Genomic DNA, 13531 nt, shown 5'->3' with positions numbered 1-13531 from the left:
TTCTTCCCACTGACCACAAGTGTAAGGACCATTCTTCCCAATGACCACAAGTGTAAGGACCATTCTTCCCACTGACCACAAGTGTGAGGACCATTCTTCCCACTGACCACAAGTGTGAGGACCATTCTTCCCACTGACCACAAGTGTAAGGACCATTCTTCCCAATGACCACAAGTGTAAGGACCATTCTTCCCAATGACCACAAGTGTAAGGACCATTCTTCCCAATGACCACAAGTGTAAGGACCGTTCTTCCCAATGACCACAAGTGTGAGGACCATTCTTCCCAATGACCACAAGTGTGAGGACCATTCTTCCCAATGACCACAAGTGTAAGGACCGTTCTTCCCAATGACCACAAGTGTAAGGAGCATTCTTCCCACTGACCACAAGTGTGAGGACCATTGTTCCCAATGACCACAAGTGTGAGGACCATTCTTCCCAATGACCACAAGTGTAAGGACCGTTCTTCCCAATGACCACAAGTGTAAGGACCATTCTTCCCAATGACCACAAGTGTAAGGAGCATTCTTCCCACTGACCACAAGTGTAAGGACCATTCTTCCCACTGACCACAAGTGTGAGGACCGTTCTTCCCAATGACCACAAGTGTAAGGACCATTCTTCCCAATGACCACAAGTGTAAGGACCATTCTTCCCAATGACCACAAGTGTGAGGACCATTCTTCCCAATGACCACAAGTGTGAGAACCATTCTTCCCAATGACCACAAGTGTAAGGACCATTCTTCCCACTGACCACAAGTGTAAGGACCATTCTTCCCAATGACCACAAGTGTAAGGACCATTCTTCCCACTGACCACAAGTGTGAGGACCGTTCTTCCCAATGACCACAAGTGTAAGGACCATTCTTCCCAATGACCACAAGTATAAGGACCATTCTTCCCAATGACCACAAGTGTAAGGACCATTCTTCCCAATGACCACAAGTGTAAGGACCATTCTTCCCAATGACCACAAGTGTAAGGACCATTCTTCCCAATGACCACAAGTATAAGGACCATTCTTCCCAATGACCACAAGTGTAAGGACCATTCTTCCCAATGACCACAAGTGTGAGGACCATTCTTCCCAATGACCACAAGTGTGAGGACCATTCTTCCCAATGACCACAAGTGTGAGGACCATTCTTCCCAATGACCACAAGTGTGAGGACCATTCTTCCCAATGACCACAAGTGTGAGGACCATTCTTCCCACTGACCACAAGTGTGAGGACCATTCTTCCCAATGACCACAAGTGTAAGGACCATTCTTCCCACTGACCACAAGTGTGAGGACCGTTCTTCCCAATGACCATCACACTAATGTATCATGAGTTGTAGATTTCTAATTATTAGCAGGGGGTTCCCAGACACCGGAGAACTATTTCAAGGGTTCCTCTGTGTTGAAAAGGTTGAGAAAGGCTGAAGTAGAGAGTTGAAGATAGAGAAGAGGGGACGGGAAGGGGTTAACGAGAGGGATAAAATAGGTCAGTGAGGAGGCAGGAATTGTATTTCTGGGGGGCAGATTAATATTGGTGGAAGTCTTCTGGGGACTTAGAGTTATGTCAACGTTTTCTGAACCTTCTGGTGTCATCTGTTTGCCAGGGTTGTAGGGGGGGTCAGGGGCCTGATTCTGTGTGTAGTGAGGGGGGGGGGGGGGGCAAGCTTGTCTAGGGCGGAGGACAGGAATCTATTGTAGATAGAAGTGGCTAGGTTGGGGCAGGACAAGGGGTGAGGTGCAGAGTAGAGAAGGGTTGAAGGGGCGAAGGTTTCTACAGGTGATTGTTAGGTGACTGGAGGGAGAGGAGGTGAAAGAGTCAAACAAGGTGGTGATCAGAGAGAGGGAAGGGATCGTTGGAGAAGTTGTACCAAAACACAGGAGGTCGGAGAATACAAGGTCAAGAGTGTTGTCATCTGATCAAGTAAAAGTGTGTGACCATCGCCTGACCCCATCGTGTGTCAATCGTCTGACCCCATCGTCTGACCCACCGTCTGACCCACGGTGTATCAATCGTCTGACCCCATCGTGTACCCCACCGTCGACCCCCATCGTGTGTCAATTGCTTCAGATCAAAGGAGGAGATCAGACTGATGAGTAGTAACAGGAACGTTGGTATTAGCGAGGATGTTGACGTCACCAAGAATGATGGTTGGGGTTTCAGAAGAGAGAACGTAGGGTAGTCAGGCACAGAAGCCATCAAGGAAAGTTACCGATCCAGGCGGCTGATCGATCATAGCAATTCTTAAAGAGACTGGAGAAAAGGGACACACATAATGTGCCCCCAAATGAAGGGAGTGTCAGAGAGGGAGGAGGGTGAAGAACCTGGAAGGTGCTATGCAGGGATAGAAAGATTTGGGGGAGCGAGTCCAGAGAAGGCCACCATGGCAGAGGGAAGCAGGAGAAGCGGTGTCGGGTTCATGAAGACAGGTTTCAGTAACGGCGAGTAGATGGAAAGGAGTTGGCGATTGGGAGGGTGTGGAGGGAGGAGAGTTTGTTACAGACAGAGAGCGGCATTCCAGAGGATGCAGGAGGAGGGGAGGCTGGTTTTGGGAAGCAGAGGAATAGACAATAAATTGTGTGGATTGAGGAGGGTGTGGGGGGATGGGAGTGTTGGGTACTGGTAAATGATGGAGATCCGGGGATCTCATTGTACTCTGTGTATGTATGTGTATATATGGACCGCCAGAACCACTAACACAAACACAGGACCAGTCCACGGACCGCCAGAACCAGCGACACGCGAGCAGTCCACGGACCGCCAGAACCAGCGACACGCGAGCAGTCCACGGACCGCCAGAACCAGCGACACGCGAGCAGTCCACGGACCGCCAGAACCAGCGACACGCGAGCAGTCCACGGACCGCCAGAACCAGCGACACGCGACCAGTCCACGGACCGCCAGAACCAGCGACACGCGACCAGTCCGCGGACCGCCAGAACCAGCGACACGCAAGCAGTCCATGGACCGCCAGAACCAGCGACACGCGACCAGTCCGCGGACCGCCAGAACCAGCGACACAGGACCCCCATATATATTGGGGGGGGAATACTTATGACAGGTGACTATATATATATATATATATATATATATATATATATATATATATATATATATATATATATATATATATATATATGGGGGGAGAGAGAATTGTATATACTGATAGGTGGGGGGAGGGAGGGTCTATAAAACTGCACAGGTGATATGTATATTGGGGGAGGAAGGGTATATATTGGGGGAGTGGGGTATATAGAAGATCACAGGTGCTGATGGGTTTGTTCTCCATGGTGAACAGTATATTGGGGGGGAGGGGTGTATATAGAATATGGGGGGGAGGGGAGTATATAGAATATTGGGGGAGAGGGGTGTATATATAGAATATTGGGGGGGGAGGGGTGTATATAGAATATTGGGGGAGGGGGTGTATATAGAATATTGGGGGGAGGGGTGTATATAGAATATTGGGGGGAGGGGTGTATATAGAATATTGGGGGAGGGGGTGTATATAGAATATTGGGGGGAGGGGTGTATATAGAATATTGGGGGGAGGGGTGTATATAGAATATTGGGGGGAGGGGTGTATATAGAATATTGGGGGAGGGGTGTATATAGAATATTGGGGGGAGGGGTGTATATAGAATATTGGGGGGAGGGGTGTATATACTGACAGGTGGGGGGAGGGGTGTATACAGTTTATTGGGGGGAGGGGTATATATACTGACAGGCGGGGAGGGGTGTATATAGAATATTGGGGGAGGGGTGTATATACTGACAGGTGGGGGGAGGGGTGTATACAGTTTATTGGGGGGAGGGGTATATATACTGACAGGTGGGGGAGGGGTGTATATACTGAAAGGCGGGGGAGGGGTGTATATACTGACAGGTGGGGGGAGGGGGGTGTATACAGTATATTGGGGGGAGGGGGTATATATACTGACAGGTGGGGGAGGGGGTGTATATAGTATATTGGGGGAGGGGTGTATATAATGACAGGTGGGGGGAGGGGGTGCTTACAGTATATTGGGGGGAGGGGGGTATGTATTAGTGGGGGAAGGGGGTGTATACAGTATATTGGGGGAGGGGGGTATGTATTGGTGGGACGAGGGGGGTGTATACAGTATATTGGGGGGGAGGGTGTATATACTGACAGGTGGGGGGAGGGGGTGTATACAGTATATTGGGGGAGGGGTGTATATACTGACAGGTGGGGGGAGGGGGGTGTATATAGTATATTGGGGGGAGGGGGGTGTATACAGTATATTGGGGGGAGGGGGGTGTATACTGACAGGTGGGGGGAGGGGGTGTATACAGTATATTGGGGGGAGGGGGTGTATATACTGACAGGTGGGGGGAGGGGGTGTATATAGTATATTGGGGGGAGGGGGGTGTATACAGTATATTGGGGGGAGGGTGTATATACTGACAGGCAGGGGGAGGGGGTGTATACAGTATATTGGGGGAGGGGGGTATATACACTGACAGGTGGGGGGAGGGGGGTGTATACAGTATATTGGGGGGAGGGGGGTGTATACTGACAGGTGGGGGGAGGGGGTGTATACAGTATATTGGGGGGAGGGGGTGTATATACTGACAGGTGGGGGAGGGGGTGTATATAGTATATTGGGGGGAGGGGGGTGTATACAGTATATTGGGGGGAGGGTGTATATACTGACAGGCAGGGGGAGGGGGTGTATACAGTATATTGGGGGGAGGGGGGTATATACACTGACAGGTGGGGGGAGGGGGTGTATACAGTATATTGGGGGGAGGGGGGTGTATACAGTATATTGGGGGGAGAGGGGTATATACACTGACAGGTGGGGGGAGGGGGTGTATACAGTATATTGGGGGGAGGGGGGTGTATACAGTATATTGGGGAGAGGGGGGTGTATACAGTATATTGGGGAGAGGGGGTATATATATACTGACAGGTGGGGGGAGGGGGGTGTATATAGTATATTGGGGGAGGGGGGGTGTATACAGTATATTGGGGGGAGGGGGGTATATACACTGACAGGTGGGGGGAGGGGTGTATACAGTATATTGGGGGGAGGGGGGGGTGTATACAGTATATTGGGGGGAGGGGGGTATATATACTGACAGGTGGGGGAGGGGGGTGTATACAGTATATTGGGGGGAGGGGGGTGTATACAGTATATTGGGGGGAGGGGGGGTGTATACAGTATATTGGGGGGAGGGGGGGTATATATACTGACAGGTGGGGGAGGGGGGTGTATACAGTATATTGGGGGGAGGGGGGGTGTATACAGTATATTGGGGGGAGGGGGTATATATACTGACAGGTGGGGGAGGGGGTGTATACAGTATATTGGGGAGAGGGGGTATATATACTGACAGGTGGGGGAGGGGGGTGTGTACAGTATATTGGGGGGAGGGGGGTGTATACAGTATATTGGGGGGAGGGGGGTGTATACAGTATATTGGGGAGAGGGGGTATATATATACTGACAGGTGGGGGGAGGGGGTGTATATAGTATATTGGGGGAGGGGGGGTGTATACAGTATATTGGGGGGAGGGGGTGTATACAGTATATTGGGGGGAGGGGGGGTGTATACAGTATATTGGGGGGAGGGGGGTATATATACTGACAGGTGGGGGAGGGGGGTGTATACAGTATATTGGGGGGAGGGGGGGTGTATACAGTATATTGGGGGGAGGGGGGTATATATACTGACAGGTGGGGGAGGGGGTGTATATAGTATATTGGGGAGAGGGGGTATATATACTGACAGGTGGGGGAGGGGGTGTATATAGTATATTGGGGGGAGGGGTGTATACAGTATATTGGGGGAGGGGGTGTATACAGTATATTGGGGGGAGGGGTGTATACAGTATATTGGGGGGAGGGGGTGTATATACTGACAGGTGGGGGGAGGTGGGTGTATACAGTATATTGGGGGGAGGGTAGGCTCACAGGTGACGATGGGTTTGTTCTCCATGGTGTACAGCACTCCCGGGTCTCCGGCTTCCCCGGGCTCCGCCCCTTCCATGGGCCCCTCCGGTCACCGCTCCATCCTGGGCCCTCGGCTGCCGCGCACTCACTTCCGGCTTCCTCCTGACCCCGACTTCCGGCTTCGGCGCCGCCTCCTCATTGGTCAGAGGACTGGAGGCGTGTGCCTGGACGGCTGAATTTTGATTAGTGGAGACGTCATGACGTTGACGCACTGTGGGAGTGAACGAGGCCGCCATGTTTGTTTTGGGCAGCCCGATATATGGCTGCAATGGGCACCTCAGACAGTCCACAGAGCTCCTCCCCTCCATACACCCCTCAGCCTGTTACCATGGCAACACTAGGAGGTTAGATTGGTATAATGGAGAACCCCAATCATTCCCTGTGTGTGAGGATACTGAGCCATGGGGGTCCACAGAGGGGCCCGGGACCCCGACACTCATCTCCTCTGTACAGGGGAGGACCCAACCTACCAATAAAAAGGATTATATATTCCCCATTTACACCTGTCCACAGAACCAACCAATCAGATTCCAATCTCTCCACCATGGCCAAGACCACCGAGCGTCCAACGTTCCCCTTCACTTCCCCTGAGGACCCCCCATCCATGGGGTCCATCATTCTACCGCACATCCCTTCCCCCGATAAAGACTAACATCCCCACCCTGAGGATCAACATTCCCCTTCATATCCCCTGAGGACCCCCCACCCAACTCAGACCCCCCATCCAGGGTCCATCATTCCACCGCACGTCCCTTCCCCCGATAAAGACTAACATCCCCACCCTGAGGATCAACATTCCCCTTCATATCCCCTGAGGACCCCCCACCCAACTCAGACCCCCCCATCCAGGGTCCATCATTCCACCGCACGTCCCTTCCCCCGATAAAGACTAACATCCCCACCCTGAGGATCAACATTCCCCTTCATATCCCCTGAGGACCCCCCACCCAACTTAGACCCCCCCATCCATGGGGTCCATCATTCCACCGCACGTCCCTTCCCCCGATAAAGACTAACATCCCCACCCTGAGGATCAACATTCCCCTTCATATCCCCTGAGGACCCCCCACCCAACTTAGACCCCCCCATCCATGGGGTCCATCATTCCACCGCACGTCCCTTCCCCCGATAAAGACTAACATCCCCACCCTGAGGATCAACATTCCCCTTCATATCCCCTGAGGACCCCCCACCCAACTTAGACCCCCCCATCCATGGGGTCCATCATTCCACCGCACGTCCCTTCCCCCGATAAAGACTAACATCCCCACCCTGAGGATCAACATTCCCCTTCATATCCCCTGAGGACCCCCCACCCAACTTAGACCCCCCCATCCATGGGGTCCATCATTCCACCGCACGTCCCTTCCCCCGATAAAGACTAACATCCCCACCCTGAGGATCAACATTCCCCTTCATATCCCCTGAGGACCCCCCACCCAACTTAGACCCCCCCATCCATGGGGTCCATCATTCCACCGCACGTCCCTTCCCCCGATAAAGACTAACATCCCCACCCTGAGGATCAACATTCCCCTTCATATCCCCTGAGGACCCCCCACCCAACTTAGACCCCCCCATCCATGGGGTCCATCATTCCACCGCACATCCCTGCCCCCGACAAAGACTAACATCCCCACCCCGAGGACCAACATTCCCCTTCATATCCCCTGAGGACCAACGTTCCCCTTCATATCCCCTGAGGACCAACGTTCCCCTTCATATCCCCTGAGGACCCCCCATCCATGGGGTCCATCATTCTACCGCACATCCCTTCCCCCGATAAAGACTAACATCCCCACCCTGAGGACCAACATTCCCCTTCATATCCCCTGAGGACCCCCCACCCAACTCAGACCCCCCCCATGCATGGGATCCATCATTCCACTGCACGTCCCTGCCCCCGACAAAGACTAACATCCCCACCCCTAACAACTCAGAATCCCCACCCCGAGGACCAACGTTCCCCTTCATATCCCCTGAGGACCCCCCACCCAACTCAGACCCCCCCATCCATGGGGTCCATCATTCCACCGCACGTCCCTGCCCCCGACAAAGACTAACATCCCCACCCCAAGGACCAACATTCCCCTTCATATCCCCTGAGGACTCCCCACCCAACTCAGACCCCCCCCATCCGGGGTCCATCATTCCACCGCACATCCCTGCCCCCGACAAAGACTAACATCCCCACCCCTAACAACTCAGAATCCCCACCCCGAGGACCAACATTCCCCTTCATATCCCCTGAGGACTCCCCACCCAACTCAGACCCCCCCCATCCGGGGTCCATCATTCCACCGCACGTCCCTTCCCCCGACAAAGACTAACATCCCTGCCCCTAACAACTCAGAATCCCCACCCCGAGGACCAACATTCCCCTTCATATCCCCTGAGGACCCCCCCACCCAACTCAGACCCCCCCATCCATGGGGTCCATCATTCCACCGCACGTCCCTTCCCCCGATAAAGACTAACATCCCCACCCTGAGGATCAACATTCCCCTTCATATCCCCTGAGGACCCCCCACCCAACTCAGACCCCCCATCCATGGGGTCCATCATTCCACCGCACATCCCTGCCCCCGACAAAGACTAACATCCCCACCCCTAACAACTCAGAATCCCCACCCTGAGGACCAACATTCCCCTTCATATCCCCTGAGGACCCCCCACCCAACTCAGACCCCCCCCCATCCGGGGTCCATCATTCCACTGCACATCCCTGCCCCCGACAAAGACTAACATCCCCACCCCGAGGACCAACATTCCCCTTCATATCCCCTGAGGACCCCCCACCCAACTCAGACCCCCCATCCATGGGGTCCATCATTCTACCGCACATCCCTGCCCCCGACAAAGACTAACATCCCCACCCTGAGGACCAACATTCCCCTTCATATCCCCTGAGGACCCCCCACCCAACTCAGACCCCCCATCCATGGGGTCCATCATTCCACCGCACATCCCTGCCCCCGACAAAGACTAACATCCCCACCCCTAACAACTCAGAATCCCCACCCTGAGGACCAACATTCCCCTTCATATCCCCTGAGGACCCCCCACCCAACTCAGACCCCCCCCCATCCGGGGTCCATCATTCCACTGCACATCCCTGCCCCCGACAAAGACTAACATCCCCACCCCTAACAACTCAGAATCCCCACCCCGAGGACCAACATTCCCTTTCATATCCCCTGAGGACCCCCCACCCAACTCAGACCCCCCCATCCATGGGGTCCATCATTCCACTGCATGTCCCTGCCCCCGATAAAGACTAACATCCCCACCCCGAGGACCAACATGGACCAACATTCCCCTTCATATCCCCTGAGGACCCCCCACCCAACTCAGACCCCCCATCCATGGGGTCCATCATTCCACCGCACATCCCTGCCCCCGACAAAGACTAACATCCCCGCCCTGAGGACCAACATTCCCCTTCATATCCCCTGAGGACCCCCCACCCAACTCAGACCCCCCATCCATGGGGTCCATCATTCCACCGCACATCCCCTCCTCCATTGCTCTTATTCCAATTTATAACCCCCAGGAACCAACTGCTCACCTCACACTCCACATTTCCAGGGATGAACATTCCACCTCACACCCTCCGCCCCTGAGGGGCAATTATTTTACTTTACATACCCCACCCCCAGGAACCATCATTCCACTTCCCTGCCCCCAAGAAACAACCATTTCGTTCACACTCCCCACCCCCGGGACCAACGACACAATTTACACCCCCACCGCCAGGAACCAACTCAATTCCCACTCCCTTTCCTGGGGGCCAGCAGCTCACATACCAATCACTCTACCCCCCCCCCATCCCCTATCCCTAGGGTAGGAGAAGTGTGGTGCCTTTACACTCCCCCGGCTCCCAGAGGAGAACAGAGCATGGTATTCATCACAGACACGTTTCTGGGCTCAAACTGGGGCAGTCTATGCAGTGGAAGGGAGGAGCCTGGAGCTGTGTTTTAATTGGTCAATGGGGGGGGATTTAGGGGTATTAGCTGTAGAAGTTGCAAAGTGTAAAAAAAAAAGAGAACCTGTGTGCCCCTGAAACGCGTCAGTGATTGCTCTTCTAGTGTCTTACATGGAGTGCTGGCCTCTCTTCATGTCTCTAGAGGATCCTCCTCTTTCCATGCACCCCGAAAGTCTGGTGAGAGGCATGTGTGCGGGGGATGGATAGATCTTTCATGACCAACTGCCACTTTATACCCCCAACCTTGTGACTGACCACCTACTTTACTAACCTCCATCCCCGGGACTGACCACCTACTTTACTAACCTCCATCCCCGGGACTGACCACCTACTTTACTAACCTCCATCCTCAGGACTGGCCACCTACTTCGCCTCCTCTGTCCCTTTAACTCATCAGCCAATTCACATTCTCCATCCCCCAGACTGGCAACCCACTTCGCACCCTCCGTCCCTCGGACTGGCCACCCACTTCGCACCCTCCATCCCTGGGACTGGCCACCCATTACACACCCGCCATCCCCAAGACTGGCCACCCCCATTGCACCCTCCGTTCCCAGGACTGGACACCCACTTCGCACCCTCCGTCCCCGGGACTGGCCACCCATTTCACACCCTCCGTTCCTGGGACTGGCCACCCATTGCAAACCCGCCATCCCCGGGACTGGCCTCCCACATTGCACCCTCTGTCCCTGGGACTGGCCACCCACTTCACACCCTCTGTCCCAGGGACTGGCCACCCACTTCACACCCTCCGTCCCCGGGACTGGCCACCCACTTTACACCCTCCGTCCCCGAGACTGGCCACCCACTTCACACCCTCTGTCCCCGGGACTGGCCACCCACTTCACACCCTCTGTCCCCGGGACTGGCCACCCACTTCACACCCTCCGTCCCCGGGACTGGCCACCCACTTCGCACCCTCCGCCCCAGGGACTGGCCACCCACTTCGCACCCTCCGTCCCTGGGACTGGCCACCCACTTCGCACCCTCCGTCCCTGGGACTGGCCACCCACTTCGCACCCTCCGCCCCAGGGACTGGCCACCCACTTCTCACCCTCCGTCCCTGGGACTGGCCACCCACTTCTCACCCTCTGTCCCTGGGACTGGCCACCCATTACACACCCGCCATCCCCAGGACTGCCCACCCCCATTGCACTCTCTGTCCCAGGGATTGGCCACCCACTTCACACCCTCCGTCCCTGGGACTGGCCGCCCACTTTACACCCTCCGTCCCCGGGACTGGCCACCTACTTCGCACCCTCTGTCCTGGGACTGGCCACCCACTTCATACCCTCCGTCCCCGGGACTGGACACCCACTTTGCACCCTCCGTCCCCGGGACTGGCCACCTACTTCGCACCCTCCGTCCCCGGGACTGGCCACCCCTTTCACACCCTACGTCCCTGGGACTGGCCACCCACTTCACACCCTCCGTCCCCGGGACTGGCCACCTACTTCGCACCCTCCGTCCCCGGGACTGGCCATCCATTTCACACCCTCCATCCCTGGGACTGGCCACCCATTTCGCACCCTCCGTCCCCGGGATTGGCCACCCACTTTACACCCTCCGTCCCTGGGACTGGCCGCCCACTTTACACCCTCCGTCCCCGGGACTGGCCACCTACTTCGCACCCTCTGTCCTGGGACTGGCCACCCACTTCATACCCTCCGTCCCCGGGACTGGACACCCACTTTGCACCCTCCGTCCCCGGGACTGGCCACCTACTTCGCACCCTCCGTCCCCGGGACTGGCCACCCCTTTCACACCCTACGTCCCTGGGACTGGCCACCCACTTCACACCCTCCGTCCCCGGGACTGGCCACCTACTTCGCACCCTCCGTCCCCGGGACTGGCCATCCATTTCACACCCTCCATCCCTGGGACTGGCCACCCATTTCGCACCCTCCGTCCCCGGGACTGGCCACCCACTTCGCACCTTCCGTCCCCGGGACTGGCCACCCATTTTACACCCTCCGTCCCCGGGACTGGCCACCCATTTTACACCCTCCGTCCCCGGGACTGGCCAGCCACTTCACACCCTCTGTCCCTGGGACTGGCCACCCATTTCACACCCTCCGTCCCCGGGACTGGCCACCCAATTTCTTACCCTCTGTCCTGGGACTGGCCACCCACTTCCTACCCTCTGTCCCTGGGACTGGCCACCCACTTCATACCCTCCGTCCCTGGGACTGGCCACCCATTTCACACCTGCCATCCCCAGGACTGGCCACCCACATTGCACCCTCTGTCCCTGGGACTGGCCACCCACATTGCACCCTCTGTCCCTGGGACTGGCCACCCACTTTACACCCTCCGTCCCTGGGACTGGCCACCCACTTTACACCCTCTGTCCCTGGGACTGGCAACCCACTTCACACCCTCCGTCCCCGGGACTGGCCACCCACTTCACACCCTCCGTCCCCGGGACTGGCCACCCACTTCGCACCCTCTGTCCTGGGACTGGCCACCCACTTAATACCCTCCGTCCCTGGGACTGGCCACCCATTTCACACCTGCCATCCCCGGGACTGGCCACCCACATTGCACCCTCTGTCCCTGGGACTGGCCACCCACATTGCACCCTCTGTCCCTGGGACTGGCCACCCACTTCACACCCTCCGTCCCCGGGACTGGCCACCCACTTCACACCCTCCGTCCCCGGGACTGGCCACCCACTTCACACCCTCCGTCCCCGGGACTGGCCACCCACTTCACACCCTCCATCCCCAGGACTGATTAGGCAAATCACACTCTCCCTGGACAACCACTCAACTGATACTTGCAGGACTGGCCACCCACTGTACACCATCCATTCCCGGTACAGATCAGTCAATTTGCACTCTCCCTGCATGACTATTCAATTCTCACATCCCACTTCTGGGACTGGCCACCCACTTCACAGCCTCTATTCTTAGAAGTTATCACCCAATTGACACACCCAACTTTTGGCTCTGGCCACCCACTTTACATCAAGAGATCAAAGTCTTTACCAAGTAACTATAGACCTGTTAGTTTAACTTCTATAGTTGGGAAGATACTGGAGAGATTACTAAAAGACCACATAGACGAGTTCTTGCTGTAAAATAATCTGGTATACTTGGACAGGAGAGGCTGTGGACATGGTATACTTGGACAGGAGAGGCTGTGGACGTGGTATACTTGGACAGAGAGGTGGCTGTGGACGTGGTATACTTGGACAGGAGAGGCTGTGGACGTGGTATACTCGGACAGAAAGGTGGCTGTGGACGTGGTATACTTGGACAGGAGAGGCTGTGGACGTGGTATACTTGGACAGAAGGGTGGCTGTGGACTTGGTATACTTGGACAGAGAGGTGGCTGTGGACTTGATATACTTGGACAGAGAGGTGGCTGTGGACGTGGTATAATTGGACAGGAGAGGCTGTGGACTTGGTATACTTGGACAGAAGGGTGGCTGTGGACTTGGTATACTTGGACAGAGGGGTGGCTGTGGCCGTGGTATACTTGGACAGGAGAGGCTGTGGATGTGGTATACTTGGGACAGAGGGATGGCTGTGGACACGGTCTACTTGGACAGAGGGGTGCCG

General features: G+C 55.7%; 1 protein-coding gene across 1 annotated transcript in view; it reads right to left on the bottom strand.

The window, feature by feature from the left end:
- Positions 1-6101, bottom strand: part of TRAPPC10 (trafficking protein particle complex subunit 10) — a 58343-nt gene extending 52242 nt beyond the window's left edge. The window contains exon 1 of the mRNA XM_077479469.1: positions 5942-6101. Within this exon, the coding sequence (XP_077335595.1) occupies positions 5942-6017 (76 nt within the window). The 5' untranslated portion in view covers positions 6018-6101. The remainder of the gene's footprint in view (positions 1-5941) is intronic.
- Between the last annotated feature and the right edge of the window lie 7430 nt (positions 6102-13531).

Source organism: Lithobates pipiens, unplaced genomic scaffold, assembly GCF_037356315.1.
Source record: "Lithobates pipiens isolate NorthernLeopardFrog02 unplaced genomic scaffold, aLitPip1_a1.2 Scaffold_16, whole genome shotgun sequence".
Classification (NCBI taxonomy): domain Eukaryota; kingdom Metazoa; phylum Chordata; class Amphibia; order Anura; family Ranidae; genus Lithobates; species Lithobates pipiens.
Note: the sequence above shows the minus strand (reverse complement) of the source record. Positions and strands in the feature narration are given on the sequence as shown.